This window comes from Hylobates moloch, unplaced genomic scaffold (genome assembly GCF_009828535.3).
Source record: "Hylobates moloch isolate HMO894 unplaced genomic scaffold, HMol_V3 SCAFFOLD_10, whole genome shotgun sequence".
Lineage (NCBI taxonomy): Eukaryota > Metazoa > Chordata > Mammalia > Primates > Hylobatidae > Hylobates > Hylobates moloch.
Genome location: NW_026652285.1, coordinates 25,567,108 through 25,584,020, shown reverse-complemented (window position 1 = coordinate 25,584,020; position 16,913 = coordinate 25,567,108). Strand labels below are relative to the sequence as shown.

Sequence of the window (16,913 nt, the reverse complement as noted above, 5' to 3'; positions counted from 1 at the left end):
TGTTTTGGAGGTGCCAGGTTCAGGGGACTGTTTTACTGGAAGTCTCAGACTTCTTTCTCCTAGAGAGGCATAGCCCAGGGACTTCCTTTCCCCTGGAGTTACGGAAGGAGTCTGAATTGCTGAGGATGGTCAGCCACTGCCCCCTCCTCTCTGAGTGTGCCTTGATCTGCCCTGGGCTGCACTCTCTTTGGAAGAGGGGTGGGGGGTGTATCCATTCAATTTCCAGACCAGTTTTTCTGGTCTGAGTCAAAAAGATTGGGAAATGGAGCAGTGGGTGGCGGGTGGAGGACCATGGGGCAGTGGGGCTGGTTGGGACGTCTCTGGAAACTCATACTGAGAAGGAATCTCAAGTCATTCCAGGAGAAGGCCAGAAAAGGGAACATCTCTGAGCCCCTTCCCAGCTACCCCACTTTAGGCAGACACCAGGCTGAATACACCCATTGTGCCATGCTGGATAATAGCTGGGAGGCCAACAGAGGCAGCTAAGCCAGGATGAGAACCTGAAGCCCCACCAGCCTGGCCGATTGGGAGGGGGCACAACATAGCCCCTGGAATGTTGGCCTTCTCTGAACTGGGAATGGAGACCCAGCTTCCACCACATGTAAACAAGCCGTCTCCTTCACTCTGCCCTCCTTTATTTGTACTTGACTTTTTTCTCCCACAGCAAATTCAACAGCTTTGCTTCTGGGCCTTGGCGGGAGAGACAGGAGTGACTTTTCCTGATCCGGCCAAGCTCTTGGCCTGAATTCCCATGCCCATCTCCCCCTATTCCCCTCCCCAGCTCACTCGGAGTTACCCACAGGAGAATGGGTGTGTCAGGACAGAGTGGTGGGGAGGGGAGATGATGAAATTCTTATCATAGACTCTTTGAAGTGAAAAGGACACACGGGCCTGGCTTTTGGAAAAATGGTCTTTTCTCGGGCTAGTGTGGATTTTTCTGGGGACCTAGGTGTAAGAGGGTTTGGGTTCGAGTCTTGGGTCACAACCTTGCTTATTATTAGGTGGGCTTCTTGGGCAAGTTATCCTAACGCCTCTGAGATTTTATTCCTCATCTAAGAAACGGAGTTATAAATCTCAGTGTAGCTCCCAGAGCTCATATGAGATGAGTTTCTTTTTGTCTTTTTTTAGACACAAGGTCTTGCTCTGACACCCAGGCTACAGTGCAGCAGTGCAATCACAGCTCACTGTAGCCCCGAACTCCAGGATGAGTTTTCTTATACATGTGATGGAGGATGGTTTCTGCCTCTTCCTCCTCCTCCTCTCAGTCTGCCCCAGTTAGAAGTGACCACTACAGGGTGGTCCCCAGAGAGGCATCTGTTTTGCTTAGTGAGTTTTGCTCTAAATTAGCAGCTGGATGACTCAGTGGGGCGGATGGAATGTACTAAAGCTCAGTTTCCCTGCCCTGTGTCTGCTCCATACTCAGGGTTGGGAGGCTAGTGTCCGGGAGAAATGAGGAGAAAAGAGCTTTGCGATGATCCTCCCCCCTCCCCTACTCCCCTTCTTAACCAGGACCTGGGGGTGTGACCCTTTTTGAGGCTAAGTAAACTTGCTGGCTTGGCCATTGGCCCGGTGGTGTGTAAGGGTATGTGTAGGGGTAAATCTGGGTGTGGGGGAGATGAAACCTGTAGGGAGAGAAAGGCTAGCCTTTTGCAATTTCAGCCGTACTCTGCACTGGTCAAGGAACAGAAAGGTGTTTCAGAGTCTCTGCCCACCTCAGATGGGACCAGCACTCAGATTTGGGTCAAAGCACCGGTTTTCCTGGCCGCCTAGCCAGCTGCCTTTTGCTCCAGGATGAGTGTGGTTGTGGGTCAGCTAGTTTGCCTAGAGGGAATGGGGCAGGGTGAGGCAAGAGTCCCAGGGCAAATGGCACCTTTGTTTTTCTCTATCTTCCCTCACCCATTATCTCTGGATCTTCTTCCTCTGTTGGCAAAAGTGCTGCTTGGTATCTCTCTTCCATCCCTCCCTCTGGGACAGCATTTTTTCCTTACTCTTGAGAAAAGCTGAGATCTGGTTTTATTGTCTGGGGGCAACTGGGAGCGGGTCTGCCCTGCTGGGGAAGATAGTGCCTCCACACGCCTGCCCCCTTCTGACCAGCTCCTCTCTCCCAGACAGGTAGAGCAGGTCTCTCTGCAGCCATGTCGGCCAAGGCAATTTCAGAGCAGACGGGCAAAGAACTCCTTTACAAGTTCATCTGCACCACCTCAGCCATCCAGAATCGGTTCAAGTATGCTCGGGTCACTCCTGACACAGACTGGGCCCGCTTGCTGCAGGACCACCCCTGGCTGCTCAGCCAGGTGAGCCCTGCCTCCACTCGGGGCTGTTCTTCCAGGCCTGGGGTCTGAGGAAGAGAAAGCCATTGGTTTGTTGGTGATGCCGATAGAGTCATGGGGTTGGAGGCTGCCAGCAGCAGCTGTGGGAAGCATGCCATGGGCTGAGCAGGGTTTGTGTTCATGCTGAGCCCTGCATGTTGAGGTACCCCAGCATGGTATACCCTGCCATGGGCTTGAAACTGGATAAAATGGTGTCCAAATCACAGCTGTGTTTATTAACCATGTGGCCTGGGGCAAGCCATTTCACCTCTTTTGAGTTTTAGATTCCCCATCTCTCCAATGGGATAATACTCACTTTGAGCTGTAAGGATTAGCAAGAAACATTTAGCATGCTTGGTGCCTGGCACATGGTAGATGCTCAGTAAAAAGTAGGGATATGCCCTCTCCTCCCCTAAGTGGAGTATATCAGGAGTGTATCAAGGCAATTAGGAAGTGTGACATTGTACTTTGTGAAGAATGGCCCTGACCCTGGAGGATCAGCCTGGAATAGAGGCTCCGTTCTTGAGATCTCTGCAGGACCGTTGTTAGAAAGCTCTTAGATTTCCTTGTCAGGGCTCAGAGAGCAAGCCTAGGACTAGTGGTGGTGTTTCTTCCCACTAGAAGGCAGCTCAACCACAAAGGGATGGAGAGAGTTTCCTGGCCCTGGAGATGTATGAGCAGTGGTTAGGGGCTGCTTGTTGGGCCTGTTGTAGACAGGGTTCAAGCACAGGGATGGGGTTGACCAGATGACCTCTGAGGTTCCTTGCTGCCTCAAGGCTCTGTCTCTCTGTTTTCCTCTTTGGAACATGGGTTCTGGTCCATATTCTGAGGGGCTTACTGTTGAATGAAGAAGCTAATGTATCACATAGGGAGGGTAGGGAATCACTTATTCACTCAGCAGGTATTTGCTGAGCGCCTACTCTGTGCCAGGCTCCATCTGGGCACAAATGCCTCTAGATACCTGGTTGTCAAAAGCAAGATGTTGCCTAGGGTAGGTGGGGGAAGCATCCAGGAGTTGACTCTGAAGGATGGATGGGGCTGGCTTTGGAGCAGAGTGAATGGGAAGTCAATCCCTGCTGTCCTCTATTTGGATCCCCAAAATACTAATGTTTATCTAATTCTTCCTCACTCTAAATACAAACCGCTTTCATTCCAGAACTTGGTAGTCAAGCCAGACCAGCTGATCAAACGTCGTGGAAAACTTGGTCTCGTTGGGGTCAACCTCACTCTGGATGGGGTCAAGTCCTGGCTGAAGCCACGGCTGGGACAGGAAGCCACAGTGAGTGGGCATGGGGTCAGGGTGAACTTGTGTGGTAACAGAAGCAAATATGGTCACCTCCAGGTCAGCAGCTCTGTGGATCACCCCCACAGCCAGTCTCATTGTAGCTCAGGGAAGGCAGGAGTCCTGTGGCGCTGACCCACTCAGGTGGCTGCCAGCAGTAGGCTCAGTCTTGGTGCCCATTCCCAGCTCCCTCATCATCCAGACTTCTTTGTTTTATTGGTTTGGGCAAGATGTGCTGCAGAGGTAACCTCAATATAATTCAAGAGCCAGGTGGAAATGGTCTGAATCTTTTTTTTTTTTTTTTTTTTTTTTTTTGAGACAGGGTCTTGCTCTGTAGCCCAGGCTGGAGTGTGGCATGATCTTGGCTCACTGCAACCTCAGCCTCCCAGTTCAAGTGATTTTCCTGCCCCAGCCTCCTGAGTAGCTGGGACTACAGACACTTCCCACCATGGCAGGCTAATTTTTGTAATTTTAGTAGAGATGAGGTTTCACCATATTGGCTAGGCTGGTCTCAAACTCCTGACCTTGTGATCTGCCTGCCTCAGCCTCCCAAAATGCTGGGATTACAGGCATGAGCCACCGCGCCTGGCCTGGTCTGATTTTTGTTTTTTTTTTTTTTTTTTTAGGCGGAGTTTCACTCTTGTTCCCCAAGCTGGAGTGCAGTGGCGTGATCTCAGCTCACCACAACCTCTGCCACCCGGGTTCAAGAGATTCTCCTGCCTCAGCCTCCCGACTAGCTGGGATTACAGGCATGTACCACTATGCCTGGCTGATTTTGTATTTTTAGTAGAGACGAGGTTTCTCCATGCTGGTCAGGTTGGTCTCAAACTCCCGACCTCAGGCCTCCCAAAGTGCTGGGATTAACAGGCGTGAGCCACCACTCCCAGCCCCATTCTAGGAACTCCTTTCTTTCCAGTTTCCAAAAAGGAAGGGTTATGGTAGCTTGTGATAGTACGTGTACCTAAGGGGTGGGTTAAAAATATGAAAAAGGGAGACGCATGGTCATTTAGGCAGGAGGACGTACTGGGTCAAGAACCTAAGATATGATAGTTAATAACGTTGAAGGGTAAATTCAGTTCTTTTTTAAATTTTTATTTATTTATTTTTGAGACAGGTCTCGCTCTCTTGCCCAGGCTAGACTGCAGCCTTGATGTCTTGGGCTCAAGCATTCCTCCTACCTCAGCCTCCTGATTAGCTGGGGCTACAATGCTACCACACCTGGCTAATTTTTTTGATTTTTTTTTTTTTTTTGAGATGGAGTTTCGCTCTTGTTGCCCCAGCTGGAGTGCAATGGCTGGATCTCGGCTCATTGCAGCCTCCGCCTCCCGGGTTCAAGCGATTTTCTAGCCTCCGCCTTCTGAGTAGCTGATATTATAGGCATGCACCACCATACTTGGCTAATTTTGTACTTTTAGTAGAGACGAGTTTTCTCCATGTTGGCCAGGCTGGTCTCGAACTCCTGACCTCAGGTAATCTGCCTGCCTCGGCCTCCCAAAGTGTTGGGATTACAGGCATGAGCCTCTGTGCCCGGCCTACTTTATTTTTTTTAAGACAGGGTCTCACACTGTCACTCAAGGCTGTAGTGCAGTGGCATGTTCACGTCTCACTACAGCCTCCACTTCCCAGGTTCAAGTTATCCTCCCATCTCAGCTTCCTGAGTATCCGGGACTATAGGTACATGCCACCATGCCAGGCTGCTTTTTAAAAATTTTTTGTAGAGATAGGGTCTCGAATGTTACCCAGGCTGGTCTCGAACTCCTGGCCTCGGGTAATCCTCCTGCCTCAGCCGCCCATGTAGCTGGGACCACAGATGTGTGCCACCAAGCCCAAATTCAATTATTAACTTCTCCTAGCTTGGTGATGAATTTCAACCATGTAGATGAGAGAGTTAAAGTGAAACATGGTTTAGGAAGGCTAAGAGATGCCTGGAAATAAAATTGTGTTTCTTCTCACTCCCCAAGGGAGCTGGAGGACTAAGGGAGGGAGTGGAGCTGAGGCTTGGCCTAGCCTGGGAAGAATGTGCCATCCACACCTGGCTCTGTAGAGCACGTGGGTCTGAAGGGCCTGGTGCTCGTCTGGGGTGAAACTGTACCAGGGATGAGCTGTTCTCTTCCTTGGCTACCTCGGGAATAGCAATGAAGGTGGTGATGGAGATGTCTTCCTCCCTCATTGGGCTTCCTCAGAGTAGCCCTTAAATGTTAATTTCCCAGTTTCTGGCTCTCGTTGGTAAAGTGGGATCCTTGAAGTTGCACATGGACCCAGGCATGAAGCAACCTGTCCCTTGAGTTCCCAGGCCTTTGGAGAGAAGATGGTGGGATTGGAGGGAGGGATGCTGAGCATGTCCCCAGGGAGCACGTCCTGCTTCCTTCTGCTGGCCTCTGGGAGGGGAAGGTGGGGGACATCAGACATCTGAGCTGGCAGCAGCGTTGGGCCAGCAGGAGTGGCTCATTACCTCTGATGGATTGCTGTCTGGTCCCTGACTCAGCAGTGACGCACAGGCCAGGTGGGGGGTTTAGGACTTACTAGGATGAGGGCTGTCTCGCCGCAGCCACCTCCAGGGAATCACTCAAACTGATTAGCTCTGCAGGCCTGTGGTCCTCAGCCAGGAGAGTCTGTGTGGAGAAGTTTCCCTGATTAAGCCCTGGCCCCCGCCCCTTCTCCACCCATTCCCCACGCCCGGACCCATGTCCTGAGGCTGAGTCACTGTGCCTTCCTCAAGGCCCATGAAGCAGAATGGTTACCTCTCTCCTACCCAGTTTCCCCTCCCTGTCAAGCTCTGCCACAGCCGTGACTTGTTGGAGCCCTTTCACTTGCACAGGTCCTGTGTCACCCTCCAGAGGATGCCAAGAGTGGGCAAGGTCGGTGCCTGTTCAGGCACAGCCCGCACCAGAGCAAGGGGTGAAAGGGCGTCTCATGAGGACTTACTGAGCTTAGGGATCTGTGACCCCATTTTTTCTGGAAAAATCTCTCTTTGCTGGGTGTGGTGGTGGGAGTGCTTGGGCACCACCCCTGTGTAGTCCCTCCTTCTGCCCTGGGGGCAAGACGTGCTGTCCCTCTGAGTTTCATCTCCCTCAATTTTTCTGTAGGTTGGCAAGGCCACAGGCTTCCTCAAGAACTTTCTGATCGAGCCCTTCGTCCCCCACAGTCAGGTATGTGTGAGGCGGCTCCAGGCTGGGTCTTCTCCCTCCTGGAACCTTGGATTTGTCCACCGTAACATGATGAAAGAAGTCAAGCTGATGAGGACAGTCAGAGGGACCGGGGTCCCTGAAGCTGCACTGAGGATCTGAGGGTGCTGCGGACTCGGGAGTCCAGAGGGGAAGGAAAGGGCTTGGTCTGCAGCAGAGAGGAGTTAGGACTGGTAACAAAGGGGACTTCCCACTGCAGGGATGAGAACGACCTGCAGGCAGGCCCCACCCCTCAGCTGGGGTCGGTCACACTGATTCAGTCTGGACCGCCAGCCAGTGGGGTAGAGGCTTCTTCCTCTTGTCCTCGGGGAAATGATGGTGGACAAGTCTCTGGATATATGGTTTTTACTGGGTTTTAGAAAATAAGACCGTGGGGATTGGTTTCCTCTCCCAGTACATGGTAGACACCCCCATCTTCCCCAGTTCAGTGCCCCTCACCAGCTTCGCCCCCCAACCCCAATCCCACTGTCTTGTCTCTTCACCTGCAAGGCGGAGGAGTTCTATGTCTGCATCTATGCCACCCGAGAAGGGGACTACGTCCTGTTCCACCACGAGGGGGGTGTGGACGTGGGTGATGTGGATGCCAAGGCCCAGAAGCTACTTGTTGGCGTGGATGAGAAACTAAATCCTGAAGACATCAAAAAACATCTTTTGGTCCACTCCCCTGAAGACAAGAAAGAGTTGAGTGAGAGGGATGGTAGGGAGGTGGCAGTTGGGATGAGAAGGCTGACAGGCTCTGGGCACAGACCAGGGAGAGTGGAGCGGTCTCCTCTCTGGGAGCCAGGTGGTAGACATGGCCCTGTCCTGAGGAAGACAGCCAGGTGCAGGGCGGGGACTGGCTCGGAACCAGACTGAAATATGCCGCCAGCGTCCCTCACCTCCTTGCCCCTGTCTGTCTGACGCCTCTGCCTCCAGCTTCTCGCCTGACAGCTCCTTTCCGCCTCAGTGGCTGAAGAGCGATGTCCAGGGAGCAGGGGTTGCAGAGGAGATGGAAGGGCTGGCGGGGTGCGTTTCGGGAAATGGAGCTGTTGGTGGCAGTGAGAGATTGCTGCGGGGCGCCTGGGGTGCTGCCGATGGATGAACTGTCCCTCTCTCCCTCCCACCTCTAGAATTCTGGCCAGTTTTATCTCCGGCCTCTTCAATTTCTACGAGGACCTGTACTTCACCTACCTTGAGATCAATCCCCTTGGTAACTGGGTGTGCTTGGCTGGGAGGGGGCAAGGGTCCCAGTGCTTATGACAGCCCTGGCCTTGGCATTCAGAGAACCAGACTCCCGCTTGCCAGAGGGTAACACAAGACAGATGTGCACAAGCAGAGGGGTCCCCATGCACATTTAGTGCCAGTTCCTGTTTCTGAGCTCTCAGAAGACTGTAGTTCTTCTCTTAGTCAACTCCAATCTCTCTCTTTGGTCTTAGAGACAGTCTTGCCTTGTCACCCAGGCTGGAGTACAGTGGCACAATCTCGGCTCACTGCAACCTCCGCCTCCTGGGCTCAAGCAATTTTTCTGCCTCAGCCTTCCGAGTAGCTGGGATTACAGGTGCCCGCCACCACGCTGGGCTAATTTTTGTATTTTTAGTAGAGACAGGGGTTTCACCATGTTGACCGGGCTGGTCTCGAACTCCTGACCTCAGGTAATCTGTCCGCCTCGGCCTCCCAAAGTGCTGAGATTACAGGCGTGAGTCACCACGCCTGGCCAGAAGTCCTGGTTTTGATCTGACTGTGTGCTTCTGCTCCTCCCGCCAGGTCAGGCTGTCTGACAGCAGGAGGTGGGCAGCCTCTGCACTGCTCTCACCTTTTGGCCCTTCATTCCTCCTGGTGCACTCAGAGGCCTCACACTTACCTCCCTCTGTGGGAGTTGGTCAATCATTAACCCTTGATGCTGGGAAGAGCTTGGTCTGTCTCTGGGGCTGTGAAGGACGCAGGTGGTGTTGAGGGAGAGTGGCGTGGGATGGCTCTGGCCAGGACTTCTCAGGGCAAAGTCTAGGAAGGCGAGAAATCAAATCATTCCAGCTGAGGATACGGCCCCTCTAATGGACCAGATGGCCTTGTGCTAACTCAATCAGCTAATTGGTCCTGGGGGAGGAGGAAGATGGGTGTCCAGTGAAGTGGTATAAACAAATCCTGCTGACTGGGAGTCCAGTGCACCCTGCGGCCCCTGCTCCACCTGACACTGAGGCTTCCCCCTAACGAGACCCTAGGAGACATAGATGTGCATACCAGTGGGGGGTCTTCTGTCAGCAACATGTACCTTTAAACACTTTTTAAAAGTGGCCAGACCATGGGTTTGCGCATGGTTAGATACTCAAAGCAGGGAGTGTAGCGTTTTGTAAAGATGTTTGAAAATTGCCATGGCAACTAATATAGACCTCCATGTCCCATTACCTATAGGTCAGGGAGAGGGGAATGGCCTTGTAGAATTTGTTTTGCCTTTAATGGGGAAAAGCTCTGTCTCCATAAGGGACTCTCTGGTTTCTTATTGAGCTTAGAGAGTTCTGAGGCCTGAGTGGGCCACCGTGGGAGCGGTGTTTGTAGAGGGGTTGGAGGTTGGTGGTTGTCTCTACCCAGAGCCGGTGTCTGATGATTGCCTCTGCTCCCCTTGAAGTAGTGACCAAAGATGGAGTCTATGTCCTTGACTTGGCTGCCAAGGTGGACGCCACTGCCGACTACATCTGCAAAGTGAAGTGGGGTGACATCGAGTTCCCTCCCCCTTTTGGGCGGGAGGCATATCCAGAGGTAAGGCTGGTTTAGAGAGGAGATAGGGACTGGGGGGAGGGCGTGGGGAGGTGACTCATCTCTGATGTGCATTTGGCCCCCCTTCATGAGCTGTTTATTTGGCAGGGAAAGGAAGACCGAGAAGCATTTAATTTTCTTAAAACCCCAATGGGGTGGGGGTGGGAGTGAGCCAAGCCTCTGAATCCCAGCCAGAAATCCTTTTAGATTTCTCTCTCAATCAGCCTCCCTCGACTCTTCACTTGATTTGTTGCCTCTCCATGATTCCAAGTGGCTCACCCTAATCCTGATGGAAGGTCATTCTCTTGGTGTCTCACTGAGAATTTTAATTGCTCATTCCTACTCTGTCCTCTGAGAAGTCCTCACAGCAGGGTTGGGCTTTCTGGGAAGTACCCCAGGCCCAGGGAAGAGGCTGGGCTGGGAGACGGTCTGGCCTGGGGAGGTCTGGGGTGGGGGGGGATGTGTGATGGGCCGGGCAGGCAGATGCTGGGGTGAGGGCATGGTTGAGCAGAGGGACATGGTGTGGCTCAGGACTTAGGCAGAGGGCCAAGGATTTGACGTCAGAGAAGGGAGACGGGAAGTTTGTCCCCAGGCAGTGACTGTGACTATGGATGGTTTTGGTACTTGGAGACACCATCAAGTGTCTTCAAGGCATGTGGGGCCCTGCATAGCCCCTTCTTCCCACCCCACTAAGGTGATTAGTAACCTCTTCATGTGCCTCCAGGGAAAGCGGGGAGGGGTCCTAGGATCTGGGACCTGGTAAAGGGGGCACCCCAAGGGCCTACCTGTTGCTGTCTGGTCCCCAGGAAGCCTACATTGCAGACCTAGATGCCAAAAGTGGGGCAAGCCTGAAGCTGACCTTGCTAAACCCCAAAGGAAGGATCTGGACCATGGTGGCTGGGGGTGGCGCCTCTGTCGTGTACAGGTGACTGAAGGGGGTTGCTGAAGGGATGCCAGCCCAGTCTACCCAGCATCTACATGTGTGTGGCATGGGTGGGTGGGGTCCTGCCACTTTGGTGTGGGAATTTGGGGCAGAGGAAACCAGTGGCATCCCAGAGGGCTTCAAGGGACATTGGCGAGGGCATGTCCTGCACACAGTGTCTTCTATAACCTTCTTGTTTGTGTCAAAATGAAGCTGTTTTATAAGTTTTAATTCTGAAAATTATGTGCTCCATACAAAGGTACAGCAAATACAGAAAATGAGCTAGAAAGTGAAAGCTGCCTGGACATTTCCCCATCCTCTGACCAGGTCACCCCAGTTAGCAAGTTACTGTTTGTCCTGTCAAGCATATATAAATATTTATACTCTTTGCTTTATAGAATATTAGGATCATATTCTACACCCTTTACAATAATTAGCAGTTTTTTCACTTTAAGCATGGTAGACACCTGCTCATTTCTAGATGTGCAATCTGTCATTCCCTTCTGTGTGTGACTGGCACTATTTCCTCTGGCTGCAGCACACCTTCTCTTGGGCAGCCCGTCACGGATTCCTGCAGTGTGTGATTTTTCTTGTCTTTGTGTTAGGGAGGTGCTCATTGTTCATTTTACCTGCCATTGTCTGTCCAGGGCTCCCCAGTGCCCTAGGGCTGGCAGAGTGCCACCCAGAAGAGTCTGATGTAGCACCATTAACCTGCAGGCCAGACTTGCATGGGAGTTGGGGGCTGGAGGTCCAAGAGCCAATTCCACAGGCTAACTCCAGTGTTTTGAGGGATCCGTGTGTCCTCCCAGGCACCAGGCTGCCACCCCCTGCCCCAAGTGTGAGAGCCATCACTGACTTCCGTGTCTCCTTGGCAGCGATACCATCTGTGATCTAGGGGGTGTCAACGAGCTGGCAAACTATGGGGAGTACTCAGGCGCCCCCAGCGAGCAGCAGACCTATGACTATGCCAAGACTATCCTCTCCCTCATGACCCGAGAGAAGCACCCAGATGGTGAGATACGTGCACACACACACACCTGTCCCCCCTTCCGCAGGACAGCCCAGCAGGCTGCAGTGGGACAGCTTTGTCCGAGGAGTCACCAAGGCTGTGTGTGGTCCTTTGCAGCTTGAGGCTAATCATTGAACTTCGGCTCTCGGTTTCTCTGACTGCACAGAGGGCATGGGACCACATCTATCAGTGGGAGGGGACTGAGAGGGCAAGAGGCGATGTGTCATAAAGCCCTTCAAACAAGTGCAGGGGAGGAGGTGGCTGTGACATGCTCCTGCTACAATTGCAGTAAACTCAGTTTATCCGATTGCGATAAACTCTGATTGCAATAAACTCAGTTACCCTCTTATATTACCTGGCCTCTGTGAGGCTCAGTGCCCCTTTACCACCTGTGTTTTGGGGCTCTGCATACCAGTTCTTCTTCCCTTGAGCCAGAGAGAGAGAGAGATTCCCTCCAGAGATATCTAGAAACCAACCTGGATTTTTGGATGTCGGTTAGGAGTTAGGTAGTGCTCCTGTGGGTTTGTTCTGACCCCTGTCTGGTGGCATAGGTAATGGAGAGTTGAGCTGATAAAGTGGAATGTCTGGAGAGACTGTCCTGCTCACTCCCCAGTACCTCCTGGCAGATGGGGGACCCTCATTCAGGGGAACAAGAACTTCCTCAGTTGGATTGCTGGGAAGATGCTCAAGTCTACCTATGTAACTGTTTTTGATTTCTCTCTTACTCCAAATCCAGGCAAGATCCTCATCATTGGAGGCAGCATCGCAAACTTCACCAACGTGGCTGCCACATTCAAGGTAACAGCTGCAGCAGTGGTGCAGTTTCTGGGGAAAGTGGTTTGGGGAAAGCAGGGAAGGGGCCTTGAAAGCAGAGTTTGAGCCAGAGCCAAGTTACCATGAGTTCCCAGGTCAGGTAGGGAGCTCTTGCCCCAGGGTCTCTTAAAGGGGTGGAGAAGACATTGGGACAGGAGCTGCCCATCTGCGCTGTGTGTCTCTGGGCAAGCAGCTGCCACCCTGAACCATAACTCTCCCACCTGAAGCATAGGAGGCGAATTTCTGCTTTCTTCCTTCTCAAGACCAGTGCTTTGGAGCACTGGCTCAATCGATCCTTTCTTTCTTTCCTTTCTTTCCTTCTTTTCCCTTCCTTTCCTTTCCTTTCCCTTCCCTTCCCTTCCTTCTTCCCTTTCCTTCCTCCCTCCCTTTCCTTCCCCCCTCCCTTTCCTTCCTCCCTCCCTTTCCTTTCTTCCTCCCCTCCCTTCCTCCCTCCCTCCCTTCCTTTCTTCCTTCCATGGAGTTTCACTCTTGTTGTCGAGGCTGGAGTGCAATGGCACGATCTCAGCTCACTACAACCTCTGCCTCCTGGGTTCAAGTGATTCTCCTGCCTCAGCCTCCTGAGTACCTGGGATTACAGACACCCACCACCATGCCCAGCTAATTTTTGTATTTTTAGTGGAGCGGGGGTTTCACCATGTTGGCTAGGCTAGTCTCGAACTGACCTCAGGTGATCCACCCACCTTAGCCTCCCAAAGTGCTGGTATTACAGGCGTGAACCACTATGCCCAACTGATCCTCCTTACTTTCAACACTCTTGTGAGACTCTGGGTTCTCTGCATCTCCTTGGGTTTTTTTTTTTTTTTTTTTTTTGAGACGGAGTCTCGCTCTGTTGCCTAGGCTGGAGTGCAGTGACGCAGTCTCGGCTCACTGCAACCTCCACCTCCCGGATTCATGCCATTCTCCTGCCTCAGCCCTCCAAGTAGCAGGGACTACAGGCACCCGCCACCACACCCGGCTAATCTTTTTTGTATTTTTAGTAGAGACAGGGTTTCACTGTGTTAGCCAGGATGGTCTCGACCTCCTGACCTCATGATCTGCCCGCCTCAGCCTCCCAAAGTGCTGGGATTACAGACTTGAGCCACTGTGCCCGGCCATCCTGGTCTTACATCTCTCAGTCATGAGCCCTTTTTCCAAAAGATCAGAATGAAGAAAGTGCTTTGATGATCCGGGGCTCCTCTCATCCTACCAGGGTCTTCTCAACCTGGGTGCCTATTCACCGGTCAGGGCTGTGTGTGCACATGCTTTAAAGCACATATGACTGCTGTCAACAAGGAAGACAGAGCTAACGTGTCTCAAGAGTCATCACTTTCAAGATAGCCACCCAAGGAGGCCATTTACTAATATTCCATACTGTCAGATGCTCAGTGAGTGTATTCAAAAGAGTATGTGCCACATCTGGTGGATCCATGTGAGTTTTGAGACTAATGACTAGATAAGTGTCAAACTTGAAAGTCTGAGATCTCAAGAAGTGAGGGGCTGGGCGTGGTGGCTCATAACTATAATTCTAGCACTTTGAGAGGCCGAGGCAGGTAGATCACTTGAGCTCAGAAGTTCAAGACAAGGCTGGGCAACATAATGAGATCTCATCTCTACTAAAATTCAAAAAAAATTAGTGGGTTGAGCTAGGAGGATTGCTTGAGCCCAGGAGGTCAAGGCTGCAGTGAGCCGTGATCATGCCACTGTGCTTCAGCCTGGGTGACAATGAGACCCTGTCTCAAAAAATAAATAAAATGTGGGACCAGACCCCATCAGTCCTGCCCAAAACAGGGTGTCCATAACTGGACCTGATTTAACAGACAAATCTGGGACAGGGGAGCCTCAGCAGCTTTTATTTAACTTCTGAGCAGCCCTGTACTGACTCTTGGTTAGGGCACTTGGTTTGGAGCAGGTACTGTACATGGAGCTTTGTGTAAAATGCCTTGGGTGACAGAAGTCAGACTCCAGGCTCAAAATCAAGCCTCTGTCTTGAGAAACAGAACTAGGACACACCTTTCCACCCTCTCATTTTTCCAAAGTGGATATCCATTGTAAGAACTGTTCTTACACCACGCTGGGCGCGGTGGCTCACGCTTGTAATCCCAGCACTTTGCGAGGCCGAGGTGAGTGGATCACCTGAGGTCAGGAGTTTGAGATTAGCCTAACCAATATGGTGAAACCTCATCTCTACTAAAAATAAAAAAATTAGCCGGGTGTGGTGGCAGGCATCTGTAGTCCCAGCTACTTGGGAGGATGAGACAGGAGAATCGCTTGAACCCGGGAGGCAGAGGTTGCAGTGAGCCAAGCTCGCACCACTACAACCCAGCCCGGGTGACAGAGCGAGAATTTGTCTCAAAAAAAAGAACTGTTCCCACACATCACTTAAGAAGCTTTTGTAGGACATTGACTATGTCTTAGTACCTCTGAGAACCCTTGCATAGAGCCCAACATAGATATCCCCACCAAAAACAAAAATGTTGTAAGAGGCAGTAATGACTGCAGAAGGGGCAAAAGAGAGACCAGCAAGGCCTTGCTGACGATGGAGGCCTGGAGCACCATGACATTAAGGGGTGTCAATCTCGGGTACCCCACGTTCCCACCTCAGCAACATTCTGAGTGATCATATCCCAGGCCGTGGCTGCTTATGTGTAGTCCCATGCTTCCTGAGGAGCAGCCCTTGTCACATACACCGGGTACGTTTGTTTATCACGGTTATAAATCATTGACTTGTGGCTGCCTTGTTCTTAGTCACATGTCCCTTTGGGCTTCCAGGGCATCGTGAGAGCAATTCGAGATTACCAGGGCCCCCTGAAGGAGCACGAAGTCACAATCTTTGTCCGAAGAGGTGGCCCCAACTATCAGGAGGGCTTACGGGTGATGGGAGAAGTCGGTAAGATGAGGACCTTTTCTCTCCCCCTCACCCTGAGTGTGGCCTTCCTCTTTGGGATTCCTGAGCATCAATCTTGGGCTCGTTTGCGCTCCACTCCCCTTCCTGGGTGTGCAGTTTGGGTTTCCATTCCCTGTCCCAACACAGAGTGCTGTCCTAAACTTTGGAGTGGTCAGGAAAGCATTTTCATTCAGCTCTACACTTAACAGATATTTATTAAAGATCACTCGCTCTGTGCTGGGCTTTGTGCTGGCGACGAGGGTTACAGCCACAAAAGCAAGCCTTCACGGAACGGAGACAGACAGCAAGCCTTCACGGAACGGAGGGCACAAACTGTGATATCAGAGGGTGCCGAGTGCCAGGAAGGAAAACAAAGCAGGGAAAGGGAGAATGTGTGTGGGAGGGGCTGGGGCAGCCTTCAATAGGGAGATCAGAAAATGCTTGATCAAACTTGATCAAGGCTGGGCACGGGTGGCTCACGTACTTTGGGAGGCCGAAGCGGGAGGATCCCTTGAGCTCAGGAGTTCAAGACTAGCCTGGGCAACATGGCGAGACCCCGCCTCTACAAAAAAAAAAAAATAGAAAAATTAGCCAGTCTTGGTGGTACACACCTGTAGTCCCAGGTACTTGGGAGGCTGAGGTGGGAGGATCACCTGAACCTGGGAGGTTGAGGCTGCAGTGAGCCATGATCTTGCCACTGCACTCCAGCCTGGGTGACAGAGTGAGACCCTGTATCAAAAAAAAAAGAAGAAAGAAAAGAAAACTGACATTTGAGCAAAGACCTGGAATGAGGGGGCAGCGCCATGGTGACTCTTGGAGAGGGAAGGGCAAATTCCAATGCCCTGCAGTGGTAAGGGGCTGGGGCTGAGAGAGTGGCAGCGAGACACTACAGGAGAACTTGGCTATTACTGTGAGATAGCAGGCACAAGAGGTGTTTAAGCAGAGGAACCACATATTTATTATTTTTTTTTTTTTTTTTGAGACAATGCCTTGCTTTGTCACCCAGGCTGGAGTGCAGCGGTACCATCATAGCTCATTGCAGCCTCCATCTTGTGGGCTCAAGTGATCCTCCCTCCTCAGCCTCCCAAGTATTGGGGACCACGGGTGCGCACCACCACGCCTGGCTAATTAAAAAAAAAAATTTGTTGTGAGATAGTGTCTCACTGTGTTGCCCAAGCTGATCTCAAACTCCTGGCCTCAAGTGATCCTCTTGCCTTTGCCTCCCAAAGTGCTAGGATTATAGATGTGAGCCACTACAACCAGCCAAGTGACACAGTTTGACTTAGGTTTGAATTGAATAGGGTTAATTTCTTTTTCTTTTTTTAATTTTGAGACGGAGTCTCGCTCTGTCACCCAGGCTGGAGTGCAGTGGTGCGATCTCGGCTCACTACAAGCTCTGCCTCCCGGGTCCACGGCATTCTCCCGCCTCAGCCTCCCGAGTAGCTGGGACTCCAGGCATCTGCCACCACGCCCGTCTAATTTTTTTTGTATTTTTAGTAGAGATGGGGATTCACCGTGTTAGCCAGGATGGTCTCAGTCTCTTGACCTTGTAATCTGCCTGCCTCGGCCTCCCAAAGTGCTGAGATTACAGGCAATTTTTTTTTTTTTTTTGGAGACAGGGTCTCACTCTGTCACCCAGGCTGGAGTGCAGTGGTGTGATCACAGCTCACTGCAACCTCTGCCTCCCAGACTCAAGGGATCCTCCCACCTCAACCTCCTGAGTAGCTGGGACTACAGATGCACACCACAATAAATACCCAATTTTTGTACAAAAAATTA

At 51.8% G+C, this 16,913-nt stretch overlaps 1 protein-coding gene across 6 annotated transcripts in view; it reads left to right on the top strand.

The window, feature by feature from the left end:
- ACLY (ATP citrate lyase) overlaps nt 1-16,913 on the top strand; it is a 65,541-nt gene that overhangs the window by 15,268 nt on the left and 33,360 nt on the right. For 3 of the 6 annotated variants that reach the window (XM_058445026.1, XM_032163627.2, XM_032163626.2), the window contains exons 2-11: nt 2,109-2,294; nt 3,466-3,588; nt 6,678-6,740; nt 7,266-7,456; nt 7,886-7,965; nt 9,379-9,509; nt 10,313-10,431; nt 11,304-11,440; nt 12,174-12,235; nt 15,020-15,137. In XM_058445026.1, coding sequence (XP_058301009.1) covers nt 2,136-2,294; nt 3,466-3,588; nt 6,678-6,740; nt 7,266-7,456; nt 7,886-7,965; nt 9,379-9,509; nt 10,313-10,431; nt 11,304-11,440; nt 12,174-12,235; nt 15,020-15,137 — 1,183 coding nt within the window. In that variant the 5' untranslated portion in view covers nt 2,109-2,135. The remainder of the gene's footprint in view (nt 1-2,108; nt 2,295-3,465; nt 3,589-6,677; nt 6,741-7,265; nt 7,457-7,885; nt 7,966-9,378; nt 9,510-10,312; nt 10,432-11,303; nt 11,441-12,173; nt 12,236-15,019; nt 15,138-16,913) is intronic. The other 3 variants (XM_058445027.1, XM_032163629.2, XM_032163628.2) reach the window with 1 other exon arrangement.